The sequence below is a fragment of the Anolis sagrei genome, chromosome 3, assembly GCF_037176765.1.
Source record: "Anolis sagrei isolate rAnoSag1 chromosome 3, rAnoSag1.mat, whole genome shotgun sequence".
Lineage (NCBI taxonomy): Eukaryota > Metazoa > Chordata > Lepidosauria > Squamata > Dactyloidae > Anolis > Anolis sagrei.
Window position 1 is genome coordinate 273,952,980 of NC_090023.1, and position 25,560 is coordinate 273,978,539.

Consider the following 25,560-nt stretch of genomic DNA (forward strand, 5'->3'; position numbering starts at 1 on the left):
CTGGATGCGCTGGCCCACCTGGTGGGCCTGAAAACATTGCCACCCCCTCCCACATCTCATGTATGTAGTTTTACTCCCATATTGGGATCCCAGGTCCCAGCCAAGGTTTATGGATTCCACAAACGTTGGACCTGACAATGATGGAAAAACTAGCAAAGCTCCTTCTGTCTCCTGTTCCTTTCAAATTGGAAGAGGAATGGCAGCCTTGCGTTGATTTTACAGCCTTACTTACTTACTCACTTAGGCGATCCCTTGTAGCTTGAGGATGATGGTCTTCCAGATGTAATGTCTTGGCAGTGGGTCCGTAGGTGGTTGTGGAGCCCTATTCTTGACCCGCATGTTCTCCCACAGTGAGGGCATCAGTTTCCAGCTGGAAGGCGGTGCCGGTCAGGTTTGGCTTGATGCGACTTCCTCTTGGCACATTTCTCTCTTTCACCCTCCATTTGTGCCTCTTCACATTCTGCAGCACTGCTGGTCACAGCTGACCTCCAACTAGAGTGCTCAAGGGCCAGGGCTTCCCAGTTCTCTCTCAATGTCTATGCCACCGTTTTTAAGGTTGTCTTTAACCCCATCATTAAATTCTCTTTTCCTGTTCACCAACATTCTGTTTTGCATTCTTGAGTTCAGAGTAGAGTAACTACTTTGGGAGGCTGCGATCGAGCATTCAGACGATGTGGCTGGTCCAGCGGAGTTGATGGCGGAGGAGCATGGCTTCAATGTTGGTGGTCTTTGCTTCTTCTTCCAGCACGCTGACATTTGTCCACATGTCTTCCCAAGATATTTTACATCCAGGGATATCGGAATAGCAAGAAAAGGAAAAAGAGAGCAGCGAGTGACAAGAACAACAGGATCCCCAAAGATATGCAAGGGATCCTGGAAAGTTCATCTACCATAAATAAGAAGTTTTTTTTTAACAAAAAGGATAGATTTTCTGATTATGAAGAAGATGGCAGAGGCAAGGAAGAAAGCATTAGTTAGTTAGTTAGTTAGTTAGTGTAGGCTTTCTATTTTCCATTTCTCAGTTTTTCTGCCTCCTTAGTTTCAATACCCTTTGCACCTGCTTTTCTCTCCTTCTCTTTTCAGATTAGAAAAGAAATATTCTCCTTTCCCCCTTTTCTTTTTTTCACATCATAGAAACCTTTTCCATATCAGAGACCAATGGAAGGAGATAAAGGTGTTAAAAGGACCTTAAGATCGTCTGGGGCGACCCTACTCTCGGTCCCGCCTTTGTCATAAGTACGTTTGGCGGGGACGAGAAACAGGGCCTTCTCGGTGGTGGCCCCTCGGCTGTGGGACGCCCTCCCTAGGGAGATCAGATCAGCCCCCTCCCTTTTAACATTCCGGGAAGAAGTCAAGACATGGTTTTTTGAGCAAGCGTTTCCAAATGCAGAGTAACTGGCATAGGGCGATGGGACTGGACAAGGTTTTTAACAAGGAGACCCTATGGATTTATGTTTTATTGACTTTATTGTGGATTTTATTATATGTTAATGTTTTTAATTATATTAATGGTATTGTGGACATTGAATTTTGCCCTGTAAACTGGCTTGAGTCACCTGCGGGCTGAGAAAGGTGGTATACAAATACAGTAAATAAATACAGTAAATAAACAAACAAACAAAGTGCCCCTGTTCTCCCTGCCCTCGTGGACCATTCCTTCCCCATTCCTCATATGTTGGCAATAGGAACTATATGGAAAAAAGAGAGAGAGATTCAAGACAGCCAGAGTCCCAGTATCCTCCAGGCAGCCTGGCCCCTGGAATGGTCTCAGGGAGGTCTAGTTCACCCAGGGCAAAATACCCCTCCTCCTTAGAATCCTTGAATCAAAGGGTTGGAAGAGACCTCCTGGGCCATCATCCAGTCCAACCCCATTCTGCCAAGAAGCAGGAATATTGCATTCAAATCACCCCTGACAGATGGCCATCCAGCTTCTGCTTCAAAGCTTCCAAAGAAGGAGCCTCCACCACACTCCAGGGCAGAGAGTTCCACTGCTGAACAGCTCTCTCTCACAGTCAGGAAGTTCTTTCTCATGTTCAGGTGGAATCTCCTCTCTTGTAGTTTGAAGCCATGGCTCCATTGCGTCCTAGTCTCCAGGGAAGCAGAAAGGAAGCTCGCTCCCTCCTTCTCCTCCCTGTGGCTTCCTTTCCCTGTGACTTCCTCCTTCATACATGACTTCCCCCCCTGAGAGTTGTAGTTTGGTGAGGCACCAGTGCTCTTTGCCAGAGAAGGGCAAAGGCCTTGCAAATCTCCGGCTCCAAGGCTGGCCAGGAGGTTGAGCTGTGTCTTCCCTTGCTCTCCCAGGTCAGGGTCTCCTTCCAGGCTCCTGCTTCTCCTCAATCCAGAGGGACCTTCCCTTTGGGTGGCCTCTCACTCATGCCACGCAGACCTGGGCTTTATCTCTTGGGCTGGCTTTCCAGCGCCTTATCTCTCTTCCTCTGCAAAGTGTGGGTCTGGGGTCTGCCCGGGGCCTGGCCTGGGGAGAAGGGGGGGGGGCACATCAGCAATGCTTTCCCAGACCACAGCAATACACATCCCCTCCCCTCCCCCTCCTCACCTTCTTCAGGTTCTAAGAGAGGGGCAATTTGGGGTGGGTGGGGTGGGGTGGGGGAGATGAGGCCTGGTCTCGCTTATAGATCCCCCCAGACACCACCCAGAAGGTAAATACACTTAAGAGCCCTTTTAAAAAAAGATAACTCGCGTACGCACGTACCCCCCCCCCCCCCACACACACACACATGACAGTTCTGGTTCTGGCCTCCCTCACTGGTGCAAGAAACCTCCCCACCTGGATGTACTCCGCAGCCCATGTGCCACAAAACAGGCAAGAAGGGATGCCTGGCTCAGGCAGCGGTCTTTGGGAGGAGACATTATACATTGTTATTCTACTGGAATCATCCATGTTGCTGCTACACGGAGGAAAGGTTTTGATATAAGTGAAGCAGAGCCATGTACCTTGGATAGCATTTCTTCTTTTCATTGACCTTCCTGGGGAGCACCTGGCTTGGAAACAGTCCAAATGAAAAAAATCTGGGAGTCTTAGTGGACCGCAAGGTGAACATGAGCCCGGAGTGTGATCCAGCATCTAAAGAAGCCAATGCGATTCTAGGCTGCCCCCATGGAAGTATAGCGCCAAGATCAAAAAAGCAATAAAAACAACAGTTCTGGCCCAACTTACCTAGGAGCCAGCTAGGATGTTAAGATCGTCTGGGGAGGCCCTGCTCTCGGTCCCGCCTGCATCACAAGTACGTCTGGCAGGGACGAGAGACAGGGCCTTCTCAGTGGTGGCCCCTTGGCTGTGGGACGCCCTTCCTACAGAAATTAGATCGGCCCCCTCCCTGTTAGCATTTCGGAGGAAAGTGAAGACCTGGTTGTTCGAGCAGGCATTTGAATAGGCAGGGTAACAAATATAGGAATATGGACCAATTGGATGATGAGACTGAATCTTGATTTTAGTTATGAGACAATAATGAGATGTTGTTGTTGTTCATTCATTCAGTCGTCTCCGACTCTTCATGACCTCATGGACCAGCCCACGCCAGAGCTCCCTTTCGGCCGTCCCCAACCCCAGCTCCCTCAAGGTCAGTCCAGTCACTTCAAGGATGCCCTCCATCCATCTTGCCCTTGGTCGGCCCCTCTTCCTTTTTCCTTCCACTTTCCCCAGCATCATTCCCTTCTCTAGGCTTTGCTGTCTCCTCGTGATGTGGCCAAAGGACTTCAGCTTTGTCTCTAGTCTCCTTCCCTCCAGTGAGCTTTAGTCGGGCTTTATTTCCTGGAGGATGGACTGGTTGGATCTTCTGGCAGTCCAAGGCACTTTCAGAACTTTCCTCCAGCCCCACAGCTCAAAAGCATCTCTCTTCCTTCGCTCAGCCTTCCCGAAGGTCCAGCTCTCACATCCGTAGGTGACTACTACAGGGAATACCATGGCTTGGACTAGGCAATGGATCTTTGTTGCCAGTCTGATGTCTCTACTCTTTACGATTTTATCGAGACTGGACATTGCTCTCCTCCCAAGAAGGAAGCGTCTTCTGATTTCCTGGCCTCAGTCTGCGTCTGCACTCATCTTTGCGCCTAGAAATACAAAGTCTGTCACGGCCTCCACATTTTCTCCCTCTATTTCCCAGTTGTCAATCATTCTTGTTGCCATAATCTTGGTTTTTTTATGTTTAGCTGCAACCCGGCTTTTGCGCTTTCTTCTTTCACCTTGATTAGAAGGCTCCTCAGCTCCTCCTCGCTTTCGGCCATCAGAGTGGTGTCATCTGCATATCTGAGGCTGTTAATGTTTCTTCCAGCAATTTTCACCCCAGCTTTGCATTCCTCAAGTCCCGCACATCCTCGCATGATGTGTTCTGCATACAAGTTAAAAAGGTTGGGTGAGAGGATGCAGCCTTGCCGTACGCCTTTCCCAATCTTGAACCAGTCTCCTGTTCCGTGGTCAGTTCTGACTGTTGCTCCTTGGTCCTTGTATGGATTCCTCAGGAGAGAGGGAAGGGGGCTTGGGATGCCCATCCCACCAAGAACTTGCCACCATTTATTATGATCCACACAGTCAAAGGCTTTAGAATAGTCAATGAAGCAGAAGTAGATGTTTTTCTGAAACTCCCTGCCTTTCTCCATTATCCAGCATCTGGATATTGGCCATCTGGTCTCTGGTTCCTCTGCCTTTTCTAAACCCAGCTTGAACATCTGGCCACTCTCTCTCCATGTCTTGCTGGAGTCTTCTTCCTTGCAGGATCTTGAGCATTACCTTACTGGCATGATGAGAAATAAGGGCCACTGTACGGAAGTTGGAGCAGTCTTTCGCATTTCCCTTTTTTGCTATGGGGATATAAGTTGATTTTTTCCAGTCTGATGGCCATTCTTGTGTTTCCCATATTTGCTGGCATATGGCATGCATCGCCTTGACAGCATCATCTTTTAAGATTTTAAACAGTTCAGCTGGGATCCCGTCATCTCCTGCTGCCTTGTTGTTAGCAATGCTTCCTAAGGCCCATTCAGCCTCACTCCTCAGGATGTCTGGTTCTAATTCATTCCAATGAGATGTTATATGATGTTTAATGGATTGTTATAATATTATTGTTTTAATTGCTTTTATGATGTCTTAAGCATTGAATTTTGCTATTGTGAACTGCTCTGAGTTGCCCAAGGGCTGAGAAGAGCAGTATACAAATGTAATAAATGAATAAATGTCATATTCCTACCCTCTTCTGCTTTGGTCAAATCCCACCTGGAATGCTAACCCTGAGTCTGGTTCTGGGCCAAACGACTCAAGAAGGAAGGGGTCCAGGGAAATACTCAAAGGCCTGGAAAGGATGAATCCACAGAAGAAACAACCTGGAGAGCTGGATCTATTTACCTTGGAGAAGAGAATGCTGAGAAAAAGGGACACGAGGGCCAGGTTCAACCAGCGGAAAGGATGTCCCATTGAGGAGGAGGAGGAGGAGGAGGAGGAGGAGGAGGAGGAGGAGGAGGAGGAGGAGGAGGACAGGGCAAACTTCCTTTCTGCTGCTCAGGAGATAAGGTCACAATGGGGCAATGGATTCAAATGGCAGGAAAAGAGACTCTACCTAAACACTAGGAAGAACTTCCAGATGGAAAGACCGGTTGGGCAGTGGAAAGTGCTCTTGTCTGAAAGTCTGGCGGTGTCTCCTTTTTGAAACAGAGGCTGGATGGCCATCTGTCAGGGGTGCTTTGACTGAAGGGGCTGGATGGGGTGGCCCGCTATGATGCTATGGAGAATGACAGCCACCTTGGGAGCCTCCTCCAGCGCCCATCCATCCCATAAAAGAAAGGCCGGGTGGGTTCTCAATGGAGCCAACTCCTGGCCACCCTCCTCCCTGAGACTCCTTGGCTGGCTTGCCGTGCTGCCAGGTGCCTGAGCCCGAGCCAGATCATGGCCGGGTGTGTGTGTGTTGTGAGGAGGGTGTCAAGGGTGCTCCTCATGCCTTGCTCATCTCAGCAATGTGCTCCATAAGCAGGGATGGACTGCAAGATGATCCTCCGGAGAGAGCGCCTGCGAAGAAGGAGACGGGATTAGCAGCTGAGGTCAAGCATTCCAGGGGCTTTGAGCCGAGGAGGGTCCAGGCAAGGCGCCAGGGCCCGGGGCTCTTGGCCAGCCCCCTCCCCAATACAAATTTTAGAAGCTGAAGCAGGAGGAGGAGAAGGAGACTCTGAGCAAGGATCATGGCGGAGGAGGAGGAGGAGGAGGCAAGCCATCTCCATTCCTGAGACTTTGGTCCAGAGTTCCTCTTCCCTAGGATGGTCCACAGAAATGGTCAAAACCAGACATTATTAACTATGAGCAAATGGCTTTTATTTGTAACTCCTTTTGAGTTATATTAAATGATCACGCTTCTCCAAATAACATTCTACTACTTTGAATGTATCCAGAGGAGGGCGACTAAAATGATCAAGGGTCTGGAGAACAAGCCCTATGAGGAGCGGCTTAAGGAGCTGGGCATGTTTAGCCTGCAGAAGAGAAGGCTGAGAGGAGGCATGATAGCCATGTATAAATATGTGAGAGGAAGCCACAGGGAGGAGGAGGGAGCAAGCTTGTTTTCTGCTTCCCTGGAGACTAGGACGCAATGGAACAATGGCTTCAAACTACAAGAGAGGAGATTCCACCTGAACACGAGGAAGAACTTCCTGACTGGGAGAGCCGTTCAGCAGTGGAACTCTCTGCCCCAGAGTTTGGTGGAGGCTCCTTCTTTGGAGGCTTTTAAACAGAGGCTGGATGGCCATCTGTCAGGGGTGATTTGAATGCAATATTCCTGCTTCTTGGCAGAATGGGGTTGGACTGGATGGTGGCCCATGAGGTCTCTTCCAACTCTTTGATTCTCGGATTCTATGATTCTATGAAGTTGGGCTGCTGTTTCTCCTCATTTAGCTCCATCAGTCTGTCCACCTGAATTAATGCACAAGACTTCGTCAGCCTTTGTCCTCTTCCTTTGTCTCCTGTTCTCCGTGCATTTGGTCTTGTTCCGCATTTCAAAATACTAAGCTGCTTTGCATAATGAGCCTCATAATATTCAAAAATAGCCACAATGCTCCTAACATTGCCACCTAAATGACCTTTGTTTTGAAAAAATGCTTGATCCTCGTGGATTAAAATTTGTAGAACTCCTTCCAATCCTTTTGCTAGAATTACAACAAACATTTTATCATTGTTATTCAACAAGCACATTTGCCTATCGTTTTGGGGATCTTTATATCTCAGTCTTGTTTAGGAATTAAAGTCATATGAGTCTGTCAACATGGATTTGACAGAGAGGAGATTCCATCTGAACATGAGGAAGAACTTCCTGACTGTGAGAGCCGTTCAGCAGTGGAACTCTCTGCCCCGGAGGGAGTGTGGTGGAGGCTCCTTCTTTGGAAGCTTTGAAACAGAGGCTGGATGGCCACCTGTCAGGGGTGATTTGAATGCAATATTCCTGCTTCTTGGCAGAATGGGGTTGGACTGGATGGCCCTTGAGGTCTCTTCCAACTCTTTGATTCTATGATTCTATGATTCTATGTTGTTAGGATCTGGTGATTTATTCCTTAACGCTTTGTTCATGGTTTGCTCCAAAGGCATGTTGAGTTGACCCTGGAGAGCCTTATGGTCATGCATCATTGGCCCGTCTGGACCTGGTGCTTTCCCTATTTTCATCTCCTGAAACCACATTTCACCCGTTCCTTTACACATGGATATGCAAAGTCTCCAAAAAAGCCTCTATGAGAACATCTGCTTTGTTAGGCCTTCTTTGCCTCAAATGGGGCTTCCTTGCAAAGTCTCCCATTTGAGCCCAAGCAGGACCTTTCTCCTTCCAAAAATGGATGAGGGCCCCAATCCCCAACCCCTTTCCTTCCTCCCTCCACACTTGCAGATGGTTTTGAGGCAAACTCCTTCCAAACAAGATCAACCTGCAAAGCCCCGTGGATGCCGCCAGCAATGTGCGTACCCTCCACCTGCGAAAATATGGGGTCATTTGAATTCGCTCCAAAGCAACCGCCTGCCAAGGGATCCTCACCAACAATTCCAGAGCTGAAGAGCTCCTGCTGCCAGTAAATTCTTTAGGCTTAGTCCCAATCTCCTTTCCTGGGTCAAATTACAAGAATGGAGATTCCAACTCAGTTAGGAAGAACTTCCTGTGCTGGCATGGCAGTGCCAGGAGATTAAACCTCTTTTTCTTGCACTGCTAGTTTGCATGAATCTATTTAAGCCATGCATTTTGCAATAAGGTAGCTTCCCTCAGATTGCAATCATAGGGCCAACAACTTGGCAATCATCGTTAGAATCTTTAGACCCGCCCCTTTTCCCAGGGTTTTGGAGGCAAAGGAGAACCTTTGTTCAGTCTCACTATTTGAAGCCTAACAGCAGGACATGTGGGATTCTCTTTCCCACCTGCACAAAAGCTTCACTTCTCACAGCTCCGCTGGGGGAGTAAAGGAATTTCCACAGCTTTTGCTGGGGGAATATAGCTAGCTTTTGCTGCAGGTTAAAGAAATAGATCCACAGTTCTGCCAGGGGGAGTAAAGGGATAGTCCCACAACTCTGCTGGGGGGAATACAGCCAGCTTTTGCTGGGGCAACAGGACAGTTCCTACAGCTTTCATGGAGTAAAACTAAAGGACACCTTTCGGCTTGGCAGTAGGGGCCTCACGCCAGCAAGGTAAAGAAAGATTGCCCAGGGAGAGGTCAGAAGATTTCCCTAAGGAAAAAAGGAACAGCTTACCACCAGTTGCCTGCTCTTGATAGCAGATTGAGGAAGCTACTGGTTTTCCAAGGTTATAAAGCATTTAATTCATTTGTTTGAAGATTTAAGCCCAGATAAAGAACTTTGTTGAACTTATTTTGAGCCTCAATAGAACTTTGTGTTGGGAAATCTAAGGGGCCCTTTAGCTGAGGCACCTCGGCGTCCCGTTGGGCATACATAAGGCATGTCCTGTAAACAGACATTACTTCAGGCCCAGCGTGTGACAGCACACCTCCGGTTTGCAAGAATCATAGCATCATAGAGTTGGAAGAGGTCTTGTGGGCCATCCATTCCAACCCCCCGCCAAGAAGCAGGAAAATCACATTCAAGAGCAGGGCAAGAGTAGAATGCATCCCTTCTGAAAATGTTACCTTGTTGGAAGTCTTGAAACAGAGGCTAGGTGGTCATTCTTAAGCAGTTCTCAACCTGTAGGTTCCCAGGTGTTTTGGCCTACAACTCCCAGAAATCCCATCCAGTTTGCCAGTTGTTAGGATTTCTGGGAGTTGAAGGCCAAAACATCTCAGGATCCACGGATTGAGAACCAGTGCATCATCACTAGAGGGTTGGACTAGATGCTCTTGAGGGGTCCCTTACAAACCCGTGTCTGCCATTCAGCCCTCAGAGGAAGAGGGGCTGCAAAGGGGGGCAGGGTGGGTTAGAAAAAGGGGGCAGGCCCAAGGCAGGGGAGGGGCGCCTCTTCTGCCTCTCTCCCCCTTTTAAGGTCCGTTGCTGTAGTCAGTCTCAAGGGGGAAACCTGAGAGCTGGGAAGCCCCCTCACTCCCACCCCATGGCTCTGGGAGCCAAGATAAGGGAATACCACGCCATGAATTGGCAGCCAAATTTGCAGGGGGGGTGGGCTTCCCCTTCTTCCCTTGCAGCTGCTCCCAGCCATTGGAGGGAGGGGTCACAGGGTCAGATGACTCTGCACATTTGGAAGCCCCCCCTCCAAGAAAAAGGGGGCATGTGATGTAAGCCGTCTCCTTCAGGGTGAGAAGTGCTGCATATAAATGTCGTTAATTAATTAATTAATTAATTAATTAATTTGAGACGGGGGAGAAAGTTTAAAAAGTTTGGTTTCCAAGCTCTATGAGAGAGGAGATTCCATCTGAACACGAGGAAGAAGTTCCTGACTGTGAGAGCCGTTCAGCAGTGGAACTCTCTGCCCTGGAGTGTGGTGGAGGCTCCTTCTTTGGAAGCTTTGAAACGGAGGCTGGATGACCATCTGTCAGGGGTGATTTGAATGCAATGTTCCTGCTTCTTGGCAGAATGGGGTTGGACTGGATGATGGCCCAGGAGGTCTCTTCCAACTCTTGGATTCTATGAGGCTGGATGGCCATCTGTCAGGGGTGATTTGAATGCAATATTCCTGCTTCTTGGCAGAATGGGGTTGGACTGGATGGCCCATGAGGTCTCTTCCAACTCTTTGATTCTATGATTCTATGGCTGTGTTCTAGCAGCATTTTCTCCTGACATTTTGCCTGCATCTGCCCAGGAACCAGACAACACCCCAGTGATTCCAGCCTTGAAAGCATTTGACAATACAACAACAACAACAATAATAATAATAATAATAATAATAATAATAATAAATAATGTAAGGCCCACTGAGTGACCACTGGCCCAGACCCCTCCTGCTCCGTCGCCTGAGATCTGATCTCCACCCAGGAGCTGCTGTGGCTGCAGAAGCCCCTTCCTCTTCCTCCTCCTCCTCTTCCTCCTCCTCCTCCTCTTTCTCCATCTTTGGAGCGTGACCCGGCCTCCTCCCTTCTCCCTGGAGTCCCATCCATCCCTTCACGGGTCACCAGAAGAGGTCACAAATAAACAGGCAATTCATTAATAATGTGGACCAAAGGGGAGGGGTCTGCGGAGTCCCTTTGGAGCCTCCTGGAATCCGCTCACAGCAACAGAGGCAGCAAGGAGCCCCCTCCCCTTTCTCCATCCCAGCATCCAACATTGGTGAGCCTATTTGGACCCAAAGAGAGAGGAAGGGAAGGAGAGGGTGATGATCTGGCAAGGAAGGGGCCTGCCTGCAAGAGTCCTTCTTCTCAAAGGGGGGTTTTCCAAGGGAACTCAATGGATTCGTGGGTGACAGGGTGTGCAGGTACAGCTGTACCAGGAGCTCCTATTTTGTTTGCTTTGCATTTAATGTTTGTTATAGTCCTAAGTTTCAGGGACTCTGCAGATAGGTGGCTTCTTTTGGCTGCAATCATAGGGCAAGCCACCCGTCAATTATAGTTAGGTTCCCTGGTTCCGCCCCCTTTTTGGGTTTTAGAGGGAATAGGAGCCTTTTTGAGTTCAGTCCACACAGAGAAGCCTTTCACACAGGACATAATACCAAGAGGTCCTGTAGAAAGCTTCATCTTCTACGGCTTGGCCGGGGAGATATACAGCCCACAGCTTGGCCGAGGATTATACAGCCTTACAGCTCCTTCGCTGAGGGACTTCAGCCAGCCATCACCGAAACCTGAACTCCTTCTTTTTCCCTGGAAGTCTACAAAGCTCTGCTTGGTAAGGGTCACTCGTGAAGCCAGACGCAGTTGGTACCGGGTGCAGGGGCTCCACGCCAACTGAGGCAAAGATAGACTGCCCAGATTAGAAGTTAAGGATTTCCCCATTAGTTAGTATACAGTTAAGAAGATAGTGCCTGTTCCCTGTGGACAAGATTGAGAGAGAGCCAATAGACTGCTAAGAAAGCCTTGAAGTACCTGTTTTCAATAATAAAGAACTTTGTTGAACCTTTAAGCATTCTAAAGACTCTGTTTGGGGAAATCCAAGGGCCTTTAACTGAGGCAGCCCCGGCGTCCCGTTGGGCACACAGAATTTATGTCCTGTGTACAGTCTTATGCACACAGGGCTTCCTCCTCTAGCCCACCACCCGCTCAGCTCTGGGGCCACAGCCATGCCATCTGTGGCTTCTCAGCAAAAAGGATATGTGAGGTTATGGATACCGTGTGGACTGCAAAAAGCACCATTAAGCCAAGCCAGAACTCCCCTTCGAGGCCAAATTGAGGCTGTCGTAGTTTGGTCATGTCCTGGGAAGACATAGCTGGCGGGAAAGGAAAGACAACTTGGGATGATAGGCGACAAGAAGGAAAGCAAGAGACTGCAGCTCAGAAGCCCCTCTCCCCACTTCCCTTGCTGGTGGAAGTGGAGTTGGAGAGCCCACCCCTCCACAAGAACAGGCAGGCAGGCCTTGCTGGGCCTTTCCTGCTTTGGTTCCCACTGATGTGGCAGCAAAAAAAGGCCAATGGGATGTTGGCCTGCATCAAGAGGAGCCTAGTGTCCAGATCTAAGGAAGTCCTGCTCCCCATGCTCTATTCCGCTTTGGTTAGACCACTTTACCTGGAATATTGTGTCCAATTCTGAGCCCCACAATTGCAGGGAGATATTGACTCTAAGCTGGAGTGTGTCCAGAGGAGGGCAGCTCTAATGATCAAGGGTCTGGAGAACAAGCCCTATGAGGAGCGGCTTAAGGAGCTGGGTATGTTTAGCCTGGAGAAGAGAAGGCTGAGAGGAGACATGATAGCCACTCTCTGCCCCGGACGGAATGTGGTGGAGGCCCCTTCTTTGGAAGCTTTTAAGCAGGGGCTGGATGGCCATCTGTCAGGGGTGCTTTGAATGCAATATTCCTGCTCCTTGGCAGAATGGGGTTGGACTGGATGATGGCCCAGGAGGTCTCTTCCAACTCTAGGATTCTAGGTTTCTATGATTCCTTGCCCGCAACCCACCCCCCTTATTCCTTCCAAGTATTCAAACTTGCCTTTTTTTATCCACTCTCAGCCTTCTCTTCTCCAAGCTCAATATTTATTTTTATTTTATTTATTTGCGACATTTATATGCCGCCCTTCTCATCATATATATATATATATATATATATATATATATATATATATGTCTTGTAAGCCATATATATATATATATATATATATATATATATATATATGGCTTACAAGACACAAACACAAACACACATATATATATTCAGGCCTGTAGCGAGGGGGTGGTTTTAGGGGTTCAAACCCCCCTCGAAATGTTTCATATTTTTTTAAAAAAAACTGGTTTTCTCATGAATTTTAACTGGTTAACCAAATCCCCATGCTAAATCTATAAGATGCAAAAAATTCAGAGTCCCTCCAGAACAAGCACTATTATCTCAAGCAAATATTGACAATTTATTCACACTGCCATTACTTGCAGCCATAGCCGATGTAGTGAAGCAACCAAGTTTGGTGTGTGTGTGTGTTGAATGCTCTCATTAAGGAGGCCAGACTTGGTGGAGGTGGTTGACAGGCTATTGAATGTTGCTCTGCCCCCTGCTGTACTCTTTGCTTCAGCGTGAGCTAGGAGGCAGGTTTCAACCCCCCCCCCCCCCGAAATTTTCAACCCTCCCAGAAATTTTCAACCCCCCCCAAAAATTGTCAACCCTCACCGAAATTTTTTTTTGGCTACAGCCCTGTATATATTACATTATGGTTGGGGGTCACCACAACGTGGGAACCTGTACTAAGGGGTCGCGGCATTAGGAAGGTTGAGGACCACTGCTCTAGAACATGGCCATATAGCCCGAAAAAACCTACAACAACCCAGTGATTCCGGCCATGAAAGCCTTCGACAAGACAAGGTGGAACTGTCCCCTAGCGCCCTCTCTCTTCACTCTGGCTCCCTCAGAGGGATACCTGTGTTTATAATATTTTTGGCCATGTTTATGTGTTTTGACTCTGCTGTGACCCGCCTTGAGCCACAAGGAGAGGTGGGTCAGAAATACAATTATTCTTCTCCTGACTGCACACAAGCACAGGTGCAATCCCTCTTCCTGCGTGACACTGAGGGCCCAACCCAACCTTCTCCTTGACACCAGGAAGGGCCCGCTCACCTTGCCTTGGCCCACTGCCCAGCTCCCCTTTGGCCTCCCATGCCTGCTGCCCACATCCCCCTGGGTTTCAGCAAAAACCCACACAGGCCACATCAAAGGCCAGCCCTGCCTTCCCAGTTAATCATTATTAGTGCCTGGGTCAAGTTGCCTCGCCATGCCATGCCATGCTGCTGGCGCTGCCCAGGGAAGGCTCTCTCTCTGGGGCTGGCAAAGAGCCCAAAGGTCTCGGCCTGCCCCAAAGACCCTCCCAATGGGGAGACAGAAGGGTCAAAACCCAGCAGAGAGGGGCATGGGCTGAGGGGGAGTAGCGGCCTTGGGCCTTTGAGGGGTCCCAAGAGAAGAGGTCCCCCCCCCCCCCATGTCTTTCTAGGACAGCTCTGCCTGGGATACCTCTTGTCAGGCATTTGCTGAGTTCTGGGCTGGTGAATGGATTGCCTTGCTTCACCTGTATGCTTTGTGAATGGAGGTGACATTCTTCCAAGTGACGGTGTCTTTTCACCTGGTGTTTACCTTTGTGGCTGCATTATTTTCTCTCTTCTGTTAGGCCCTGGAAATGGACAGCCATCGACTTCACCTAATTTCCTGGGCCCCCTAAAATCACACTTGCCTGGCCCGGCCTTTTAAACTGCCTTGATCAGGAATTATTATTTTAAATCTATATGTGCTGTTGTGGTTTGAATGCTTATATTGTCTTGTTAATTTTATGTTTATGCTGTTTTCTTTGTATGTATTGAGTATGATTATGTCATGTTACTTGGAAACCGCTCTGAGTCCCCTCGGGGAGATAGAGCAGTATATAAATAAAGTTTTGTTGTTGTTATTCTAACCCGCCGTTCCTTGCCTTGAGAGGAACTCAAAGGGCATTCTAGATGGGTTGTTGTAGGTTTTTCCGGGCTATATGGCCATGTTCTAGAGGCATTCTCTCCTGACGTTTCGCCTACATCTATGGCAAGCATCCTCAGAGGTAGTGGGGTCTGTTGGAATTAGGACAAGGGTTTATAGATCTGTGGAATGAGCAGGGTGGGACAAAGGACTATTGTGTGCTGGAGGTAGGGGTGAATGTTTCAACTGACCACCTTGATTAGCATTTGATGGCCTGGCAGTGCATCTAGCATTCTCTCCTGACGTTTCGCCTGCATCTATGGCAAGCATCCTCAGAGGGAGTGAAGTCTGTTGGAACTAGGAAAAGGGGTGTATATATCTGTGGAATGACCAGGGTGGGACAAAGGACTCCTGTCTGCTGGAGCTAGGTGGGAATGTTTCAACTGACCCCCTTGATTAGAATTTGATGGTCTAACAGTGATTCCGGCCATGAAAGCCTTCCACAAGGCATTCTAGATATTCAGCCCAGGGAGAAAAAGGCTGGGGGGGGGGGGCACCAGACCTATGCTGAAACACTGGGAAGGATTGCGGGAGGGAGAGGGTGCGGAAGGGGCTCTTTTCTACCTGTGTGTTTGCGTGTGGAAAAGAAAAAGAAAGAAAGAAAGAAAGAAAGAAAGAAAGAAAGAAAGAAAGAAAGAAAGAAAGAAAGAGCGGGGGAGGGACACCCTCCTCCCCAACCCTGCAGCCCAGGAGCCTGGCTCTTTCCCACGGTCTCTGAAAGGCCGGGCGGCCGCTCAGGTGAGCCGCGTGGGACTGGGCCGGACAGGTGCGCAGCAGGGAAGGCAAAGGGGGGGGGGGGTCGGGCTGGGCGGGCGCCCGGAGAAGAAAGGAAGGAAGGAAAGAAAGAAAGGGGGAGGGGAGGCGGCTCTTGGTGACTCAGCCCCGGAGCAGGAAGGGGGGAGGGGGTTCTGAGGGAGACCACCCCCGTGAGAGGAAGCCACTGGAGCCCAGGGAAACCGGGGGGGGGGGGGGGGGGGGGAGGGGCAGAAAGAGAGAAAAAGGAGGGAAGGGTGGCCCCCGCCTGGGGGGGGGGGGGCAGAGGAGGCTTTATTGATTGATTTAGGCTCTTTCTCTTCTGCCTTTCTGGAACCCGAAGGCGACTCTTCGAGGCGGCTTACAACCCGGCCGCCGTTCAGCTTTGGAACTCTCTGCCTTCCCCGGAGCGAGTGTGGTGGAGGCTCCTTCTTTGGAGGCTTTGAAGCAGAGGCTGGATGGCCATCTGTCAGGGGTGCTTTGAATGCAATTTCCTGCTTCTTGGCAGAATGGGGGTGGACTGGATGATGGCCCAGGAGGTCTCTTCCAACTCTGTGATTCTATGACTGTGAGAGCTGTTCAGCAGTGGAACTCTCTGCCCCGGAGTTTGGTGGAGGCTCCTTCTTTGGAGGCTTTTAAGCAGAGGCTGGATGGCCATCTGTGGGGGGTGCTTTGAATGCAATATTCCTGCTTCTGGGCAGAATGGGGTTGGACTGGATGATTGGCCAGGAGGTCTCTTCCAACTCTGTGATTCTATGACCGTGAGAGCTGTTCAGCAGTGGAACTCTCTGCCTTCCCCGGAGGGAGTGTGGTGGAGGCTCCTTCTTTGGAGGCTTTGAAGCAGAGGCGGGATGGCCATTTGTCAGGGGTGCTTTGAATGCAATATTCCTGCTTCTTGGCAGAATGGGGTGGGACTGGATGATGGCCCAGGAGGTCTCTCACAACTCTTTGATTCTATGATGATAATAATAATAATAATAATAATAATAATACTTTCTTTGTCCCCCGCTCCCACCATCTCCCACCCAAGGGACTGGGTGTGGCTCACGTGAGGCCGAGCCCACAACACATCAGTCAAAACAACCACAACAGCAATACAAAACAATAAAATGAAACTCATAAACAAACAACAAGCAGTAAACATTAACAATAGTACGACAACGCTTCAAAACCTATGGCTGGGCCAAATGTCATAATTCTATGTTGAATGAGCCTGACCAGGTGAGATACCTAACTAGGAGAGGATTCCGGAGAGGAAGGGGCCTTTGAGAGGAACTTTCGGAGGCAGGCAGGCGGCCGGGGAGGGGAAGGGAGGGGAGGGGGCTGCAAGGCTGCTCCTCCCACCTGAAGAAGGCCTTTTGCACCTTCATATCGTGGGGATAAGCCAGGACCAGGCATGTAGCGGGGGGGGGGGGGGGGGGGGGAGGCTCGGGGGGCTTCAGCCCCCCCCCCCCCGAAATTCTGATGGTGGTTGGCGAAAAGGCCTTCCTGGTGCATGATTGAAACTGTTATGTTTATTCATATCATGATCTGATCCCCATACTCAATATATCCCATATGCATGATGGGGGGGGGGTATTATTGGGGTCACGATACAAAAGGATTGCTAGGCTAGACCCTCTTTCACTCAGACTCAGCCCCCCCGAAACTCAGCCCCCCCCAACCCCCCCCCCTGAAAAAAATTCAGCCCCCCCCCCGAAACGAAATCCTGGCTACGGGCCTGGCCAGGGGGGTGGCCACGGCCTGGGGGCTTCCGAGGGGGGGGGTCAGGCACGGGCACACCTGGGCCCTCCGGCCCTCCCTCCGTGTGTTTTGGCCTCCCACTCCCCCAAGAGCCGGTGGGCTGTGAGGAATGGTGGGAGTTGGATCCCGAAACACCCGGAGGGAGGGAGGGAGAGAGGGAGGGGGGCCCAGGTGTGCCCATACCTGGTGCTGTGGCAGGGCTTCTTCCAATGCTGCTTCCCCCCTCCTGCCTTCTTTCCGCGTGGGGGCATAGGCAGAGCCTCCTTCCCCCTCCCCAGCCAGCCTGGGTGATACCGCGCGCCCCTCCCCTCCCCGTCTCCCTCCTTTTTGCGGGGGCGACAGGGCGCTCTGCACATGCTCAAGGGCCCCCACCTTGTCCCCGGCTGCCTGGGAGGCGGGGGAGGCAGGTCTTTCTCCCCCTCCTCCTCCTCCTCCCAGGACTGGCACTTGGCGGAGGGAGGGAGGGAGGGGGGCGTGTCGTGGGCCCCCGTGGGCGCGTGCGGGGGGCGTTCCGCGGCGGGGCGTGCCGGCCAATGGGCGCGCGGGGTCCCGCGTGGGCGGGCCTGCCATTGGACCGTGGCCTCCCTCCGGCTGGGAGAAGCCGGGCGCCGGGTCCCTCCCTCCCCCCCCCCACCCACGAGCCCCTCGCGTGCAGCCCCCAGGCCAGAGGCGCGCGAGGCGGCAGCGGCTATAAGAGGGAGCCACGAGCGGGAGAGGGGCCGGCCTCGCGTGGCACTCGCGTGGGACCTTCCTCCTCCTCCTCCGAGAGAGAGAGAGAGCCAGGATGCCCGGGGCGGACCTGCTCCTCATGGAGAAGCGCGCCTCCTCCTCCTCTTCCTCTTCCTCTTCCTCTTCCTCTTCCAGCTCTTCCTCCTCTTCCTCGCCCGCCGCGCCTCTTCCTCCGGAGAAGCCCCCGCCCGGGAGCCGCAAGGTAAGGCCGTGTCCCGGAGGCACACACCCCGCCGCCGCGCCCCCTCCCTCACCTGGGCTCCGCTCACCTGGCTCTTCTCCCCCCCCCCCCCCAATTCCTTAGTCCTCGAAGCCCATCATGGAGAAGCGTCGCCGGGCGCGGATCAACGAGAGCCTGGCCCAGCTCAAGGGACTCATCCTGGACGCGCTGCAGAAGGACGTGAGTAGCAGTCCCGCCCGGAGACCCCCCCCCACTTCCCCTATTCCCCTTCCCCCCCTGGAAAGACACCCACGGGCTGCAAAGAGGACACCAGGGCAGGACACAGACTAGGAAACAGCCCAACACGTTCCCCTTTCCAAGAGACCCCCCACCCACCCACCCCCGAGGACGCCTTTAGTCATAGATGCGGGCGAAACGTCAGGAGGGAATGCTTCTGGGACAGGGCCAAGCAGCCATACGGAAAACCCACAGCAACCTAATCAATTCAATCATAGAATTGAATAGAACTCTAAAATTACAACAGCACAACAACAGAGAGGAAACAAACAAGAACATCTAATCACCTCTCAACAAAAGTTTGCTCCAGGCACTGTCAGGCCATTATATGCTAATCAAGGTGATCAGTTGAAACATTCACACCTAGCTCCAGCAGACAAGAGTCCTTCGACAGATATATAAACCCACTTTCCTAGTTCCAACAGACCTCACTCTGGGTTGTTGTGGGTTTTTCCGGGCCATATGGCCATGTTCTGGAGGGCTCCAGAATTCCAGCCATGAAAGCCTTCGACAAGACCTCCCTACCTCTGAGGATGCTTGCCATAGATGCAGGCGAACGTCAGGAGAAAATGCCTCTAGAACATGGCCATAGAGGCTCCATTGAGTCCTGGTCTCCAGGAAGCAGACAGGAAAGCCTGCTCGCTCTCCCTTAGGACAGCCTTTCAGGGATTTCGACCAGGCTCAACCTCTATTCTGCTCTGGTTAGACCACATCTGGAATATTGTGTCCAATTCTGGGCACCACAATTCAAGAGAGATATTGACAAGCTGGAATGTGTCCAGAGGAGGGCGACTAAAATGATCAAGGGTCTGGAGAACAAGCCCTATGAGGAGCGGCTTAGGGAACTGGGCATGTTTAGCCTGAAGAAGAGAAGGCTGAGAGGGGATATGATAGCCATGTATAAATATGTGAGAGGAAGCCACAGGGAGGAGGAGGGAGCAAGCTTCCTTTCTGCTTCCTTGGGGACTAGGATGCAATGGAACAATGGCTTCAAACTACAAGAGAGGAGATTCCATCTGAACATGAGGAAGAACTTCCTGACTGTGAGAGCCGTTCAGCAGTGGAACTCTCTGCCCCGGAATGTGGTGGAGGCTCCTTCTTTGGAAGCTTTTAAACAGAGGCTGGATGGCCATTTGTCAGGGGTGATCTGAATGCAATATTCCTGCTTCTTGGCAGAATGGGGTTGGACTGGATGGCCCATGAGGTCTCTTCCAACTCTTTGATTCTATGATTCTATGATTCTATGATCCTCTCCTGCTGTGTCTGGCCCCATGGAAGTTGCCCAAGAAGAGAGATTTCCCCTGGACCCACCTCTCCCTGAGTGTCCAAGCAGTTGGGCAGCCTCCTGCCTGGGATCCCTTCCTTCCTTCCTTCCTTCCTTCCTTCCTTCCTTCCTTCCTTCCTTCCTTCCTTCCTAGAATCATAGAATCATAGAATCCAAGAGTTGGAAGAGACCTCCTGGGCCATCATCCAGTCCCACCCCATTCTGCCAAGAAGCAGGAATATTGCATTCAAATCACCCCTGACAGATGGCCATCCAGCCGCTGCTTAAAAGCTTCCAAAGGAGCCTCCACCACACTCCAAAGCAGAGAGTTCCACTGCTGAACAGCTCTCACAGTCAGGAAGTTCTTCCTTATGTTCTGGAGGAATCTCCTTTCTTGTCATTTGAAATTGTGGCTCCATTGAGTCCTGGTCTCCAGGGCAGCAGACAGGAAGGTCTGTTCGCTCTCCCTTAGGACAGCCTTTCAGGGATTTCAACCAGGCTCCTCTCCTTCTGGCCCCATGGAAGTTGCCCAAGAAGAGAGGTTTCCCCTGAAGACCCACCTCTCCCTGAGTGTCCAAGCAGTTGGGCAGCCTCCTGCCTGGGAGCCCTTTCTTCCTTCCTTCCTTCCTTCCTTGAATCATAGAATCAAAGAGTTGGAAGAGACCTCATAGGCCATCAAGTCCAACCCCATTCTGCCAAGAAGCAGGAAAATGGCATTCAAATCACCCCTGACAGATGGCCACCCAGCCTCTGCTTAAAAGCTTCCAAAGAAGGAGCCTCCACCACACTCCCTCCGGGGCAGAGAGTTCCACTGCTGAACGGCTCTCACAGTCAGGAAGTTCCTTCCTTCCTTCCTTCCTTCCTTCTGTGAAGGATGTGGAGGCTGGGTGGCCATCTGCTGGGAGGGTTTGGATCGGGGTCCGAAAGGGGTCAGTCTGGGTGGCCCTGGGGGTTCCCCTCCCAAAATTAATTCGGTCCCACAAGTGGTCTCCCCATGCCTTTGTGGCCCTTCTTCCCCAAGTGCAGGGAGCGGGAGGTGGGCGAAGGGTCCCTCCCTCCTTCCCCCAGGCTTGTGCTGACCCCCACTCCTTTGCCCCCCCCCCCAATTTCCCTTTGGCAGAGCTCGCGCCATTCCAAGCTGGAGAAGGCCGACATCCTGGAGATGACCGTCAAGCACCTGCGGGGTCTGCAGCGCGCCCAGAGGAGCGGTGAGTCCCCGGCCCCCCTTTCTTCTCCCCCTCCCTCCTGCCCCCCTCCCCCTCCCACCCTCCCTCCCTCCCTGGGCCCGGGGTGATCTTTTCCAGACTTCCGCCTGCGGTTTGGAGGCCATTCAAGCCCTTCCTCGCCTCGCCTTTCAGGGCCTTGGCTCAGGCTTGTCTTTCCCACGGTCGCGCCTGGATTTAGAGCCCGGGAAAAGGGGGAGGGGTGGCCCAGCGCCTCCTGGAGAAACACCCCCCCCCTCACACCACACACACACCCCTTAGACCTCCATTCACAAGCTTGCATCCTCGCAATCCTTCCTTCCTGAAGATGCCCTTTCTGCTGGATTTCCATATGTTGGAGACCAAAGGGTTTTGGGAAAGGACAGCCTGGGAGAGAGAGCGCGAGTGACCGCAGGACAGGAAGGGACCCCAAAGGGCCATCTAGCCCAACCCATCCCGCCAAGCCAGAATGCCAAACCAAGGCACCCCCCACATAAAATCTCCAAAGAAAGAGAGGCCACAATCTGCCCCGAGGGCCCACATTCCACTGGCCCATTTTCCTAGTTCCAACAGACCTCACTACTTCTGAGGATGCTTGCCAGAGATGCAGGCGAAACGTCAGGAGAGAATGCCTCTAGAACATGGCCATGCAGCCCGAAAAAACCTTCAACAACCCATTCACACCTTCCTCCAACAGACAAGAGTCCTTTGTCCCACCCTGGACATTATTCCACAGATATATAAACCCATTGTCCTAATTCCAACAGACCTCACGACCTCTGAGGATGCTTGCCAGAGATGCAGGCGAAACGTCAGGAGAGAATGCCTCTAGAACAGTGTTTCTCAATCTGGGGGTCGGGGCCCCTGTGGGGGTCGCGAAGGGATGTCAGAGGGGTCACCAAAGACCACCTGAAAACACACTATTTTCTGTTGGTCATGCATAGGGGTTCTCTGTGTGAAGTTTAACCCAATTCTATCGTTGATGGAGTTTAGAATGCTCTTTAATTGCAGGTGAACTATAAATCCCAGCAACTACAACTCCCAAATGTCAAGGTCTGCTTTCCCAAAACAGACCTCACTACCTCTGAGGATGCTTGCCATAGATGCAGGCGAAACGTCAGGAGAAAATGCCTCTAGAACATGACCAATGATATTTAATTCTGCAATAATAATAATAATAATAATAATAGCCATAATAATAATAATAATAATAATAATAATAATGTGTTGTTGTAGGTTTTTTCGGGCTATCTGGCCATGTTTTATTGTGTTTTAGTGTATTGTGCCTGTTGTTTATTTTGCTTTGCTCTGTTCTTAATTGTTTGATTTGCTCAGATTGTATTGTTGTGTTGTGTGTTGAGGCCTCGGCCCGTGTAAGCCGCGTCGAATCCTTCGGGAGATGCTAGCGGGGGACAAATAAAGTTTAATAATAATAGTGTTCCAGAGGCATTCTCTCCTGACATTTTGCCTGCATCTATGGCAAGCATCCTCAGAGGTAGTGAGGTCTGTTGGAACTAGGAAAATGGGTTATTTTCCTGGACCACTCCAACAACCACCATGTCAGACTACACAGATAAGCCACTGAAATCCACAAGAAGCATGTGGACAATTTCAACAGAAAGGAGGAAACCATGAAAATGAACAAAATCTGGCTAACAGTATTAAAAAAAAACTCTAAAATTATAAGAGCAAAACAACAGAGAGGAAACAAACAAGGACATCTAATCACCTCTCAACAAAAGATTGCCCCAGGCACTGCCAGGCCATCCAATGCTAATCAAGGTGGTCAGTTGAAAGATTCCCACCTAGCTCCAACAGACAAGAGTCCTTTGTCCCACCCTGGTCATTCCAGAGGTATATAAACCCATTTTCCTAGTTCCAACAGACCTCACTACCTCTGAGGATGCTTGCCATAGATGCAGGCAAAACGTCAGGAGAGAATGCCTCTAGAACAGCGTTTCTCAATCTGGGGGTCGGGACCCCTGTGGGGGTCGCAAAGGGATGTCAGAGGTGTCACCAAAGACCACCTGAAAACACAGTATTTTCTGTTGGTCATGGGGGTTCTGTGTGGGAAGTTTAACCCAATTCTATCGTTGATGGAGTTTAGAATGCTCTTTAATTGCAGGTGAACTATAAATCCCAGCAACTACAACTCCCAAATGTCAAGGTCTGTTTTCCCAAAACAGACCTCACTACCTCTAAGGATACTTGCCATAGATGCAGGCAAAACGTCAGGAGAAAATCCCTCTAGAACAGGCATGGGAAACCTTCGGCCCTCCAGGTGTGGTGGACTTCAACTCCCACAATTCCTTGAGGCCAAGGTAAGCCTTTGGGGCGAATGCCGAGCCTCAAGGAATTGTGGGAGTTGAAGTCCACCACACCTGGAGGGCCGAAGGTTCCTGACCCCTGCTCTAGAACATGGCCATACAGGCCGAAAAAACCTACAACCCTGTGATTCCGGCCATAAAAGCCTTCAACAATATAATAATAATAATAATAATAATAATAATAATAATAATAGCCACCTTCTAGGGTTGCCTGAGGTGCCTTTCCTGCTCTAATATCAGGGAGATGGATTAGATGGCCTTTGTGTTCTCTGACCCCAGACTCTTCCTCCTCCCCCTCCTCTCTCTGCAGCTGTGCTGAACACGGACCCCTCGGTGCTGGGCAAGTACCGGGCCGGCTTCAACGAGTGCGTGAACGAGGTGACGCGCTTCCTCTCCACCTGCGAGGGGATCAACGCCGAGGTCCGCACCCGCCTCCTGGGCCACCTGGCCGGCTGCATGAGCCAGATCAGCGCCATCCGCTTCCCGGCCGCTTCACAGCAACAGCAGCAGCAGCCACAGCCGCCCCCCTCGGCCCCCGGATCCCAACCCGTGGCTTCCTTTGGCCAGGCACTGGTCCAGGTCCCAGCCACAGGCACCCTTCCCACAGCTGGCAGTGGGACTCCCTGCAAGATGGTGCCCGGTGGCTCTGCAGTGGTCCCCGGAGAGGCTTCCCAGGTCTTGGGCGGCTTCCACTTGGTCCCAGCCTCTGACGGGCAGTTCGCCTTCCTCATCCCCAACACGGCTTTTGCACCCCACGGCAGCAATGCGGCCATCCCGCTCTTCGCCGGCACAGGAGTCGGGTCAGGGGGGCTGCCTGCACCAACAAATGCCGTCTCGCCCAGATCGGGCGCCCCCTCCCTCCCATCAGACTCGGTTTGGAGACCTTGGTGAAGGGACGCAGGGACACTCTTGCGGAGCGGAGCCTCAGGTGGTTTGGACTCGGTGGCAACCCAAGGTGTGTCCAGGTTTTAGGGTGCTCAAGACTTCGAAGGTCTTGAAACAAAGAGTGCTGGGGACTCTCGTGCTGAGTGAGCATCTTTCAGGAGTGCTTTAGCTGTGTCTTCCAGCATGGCAGAACGAGGTTGGACTGGATGCCCTTTGGGGTCCCCTCCAGGTCTCAAGACTGGACTTTGTGGTCTTTTCTCTCCTTCTAGGGGAAGGTGGGATTGGGGGGTGGGCTGGTCCCTTCCTCCATTGGGTTTTGGTTACAAGAACTGGTTAGGTTACCCAGAAGAATCTGGGACTGGGAAGCCTCTTGGTGAGAACAGCAGAGCAGGCGGAAACTCGGAGGGAGGACTCGACAAGGCGCCGCGACCCCGGCCTCCTCCCTGCTTTGCAGCAATAAATACAAACCACAGAGGCGCAAAAGTATTTACCGGCAGCGCGTGTGTTTCCTTGCACAGGTCAAACCTCTTAAGGTAAAGGCGATAGAAAATATATGGTCCACGTGGTGAAACAGAACAATGGGACAGTTTTCGTTTCAGAGGAAACACTCCATTCTTTAGATCTGCATAATAGAGGATCTCAGAGAGAAGGAAATAATTTGCCCCGTTCCGCGTGGATTTGTGCCTTCGTATGTACAGCAGCCGATCCCAGCTCTTTCCCCTTCTTGTGCAGGTTGGTTGTGGCTTGTGCGGGTTCCTTGCAGGTGCAAGGAAAGAAGGAGCGGTCACATGCCACCCTCCTTTCCCTTTTTTGAATGACACCAAAGATGTCTTTGTTCCAAAAGCAGGAAAGCCCCCCCCCCCCCCCCCCCCCGCTCCTTCTTTCTGGAAGTTCTGTGATGGAAATAAAAAGGGACGGCTACCCTCTTGTGCGCCTGCTTCCCTGTGATGCGGCTCTCTGCCTGGAAAGCGGGCAGAGAAGGAGCACATGCCTCCATGCGCCAGAGAGGCAGGGTCCAGAATCCTGGTCTGAGGGGCTGCGTAGAAATCCATTGCCAAAGCCACACTGACAAAGGCCAACACAGGCTGCAGTGTTTCCTGAGCCGTTTACTTGAAGATAAGGGGCCCTTTCGTGGCTGTTTGGTCAGTCAAGAGTGGCCCAGGCCTGTGTGTTGAGAATCCCAACAGGAAAGCCAAAAAAGCGACATGGGGAGGGGTCTCCAGCTCTGGCCACCCAAACAGAGAGAACCACTGATAATAGGAAGGGCCCCCAAATGCACAGCATGCAAGTAAGTCACATTCTGACCTCACCTCTGAGGAAGCTTGCCATAGATGCAGGCGAAACGTCAGGAGAAATGCCTCTAGAACATGGCCATATAGCCCGAAAAAACCCACAAGAACTGAGAAATATAACACAGTGGTGCAGCCAAGGTAACTCACTGCCTTCTGGTCGCCCTCTGGCTAAAGGGACGCCCAAGGCCAGGGCCACCACAGCCTTTCCTGCAGCCTTTGAGTCAGAATGACCATCCCAAGGGTCATTTAGACCAAATTTATTTATGTACAACATTTCTATGCTGTCCTTATCACCCCGAAGGGGACTCAGAACAGCGTACAAGATATACATACATACATACAATATATTGTATTATTAGCATAGTACAATATCAGTATTAAATATTACTATATTGTACTATACCATTATATTGTAATATTAT

General features: G+C 51.2%; 1 protein-coding gene across 1 annotated transcript; it reads left to right on the forward strand.

Moving 5' to 3' along the window:
- The first annotated feature begins 17,717 nt into the window (after positions 1 to 17,717).
- HES1 (hes family bHLH transcription factor 1) lies at positions 17,718 to 24,332 on the forward strand. Its single transcript, XM_067466193.1, has 4 exons — positions 17,718 to 17,913; positions 18,016 to 18,111; positions 20,553 to 20,640; positions 23,272 to 24,332. Exons 1-4 carry the CDS (start codon positions 17,767 to 17,769, stop codon positions 23,850 to 23,852), a joined length of 912 nt encoding a protein of 303 aa, XP_067322294.1. The 5' UTR covers positions 17,718 to 17,766; the 3' UTR covers positions 23,853 to 24,332.
- Positions 24,333 to 25,560: the final 1,228 nt, after the last annotated feature.

Excerpts from the sequence above, each read along its gene's own strand:
- HES1 (XM_067466193.1), top strand. The coding sequence starts at position 17,767 with ATGCCCGGGGCGGACCTGCTCCTCATGGAGAAGCGCGCCTCCTCCTCC. Across the intron at positions 18,112-20,552 it reads TGGACGCGCTGCAGAAGGAC|AGCTCGCGCCATTCCAAGCT; the intron begins GTGAGTAGCAGT and ends TCCCTTTGGCAG. Across the intron at positions 20,641-23,271 it reads GCAGCGCGCCCAGAGGAGCG|CTGTGCTGAACACGGACCCC; the intron begins GTGAGTCCCCGG and ends CTCTCTCTGCAG.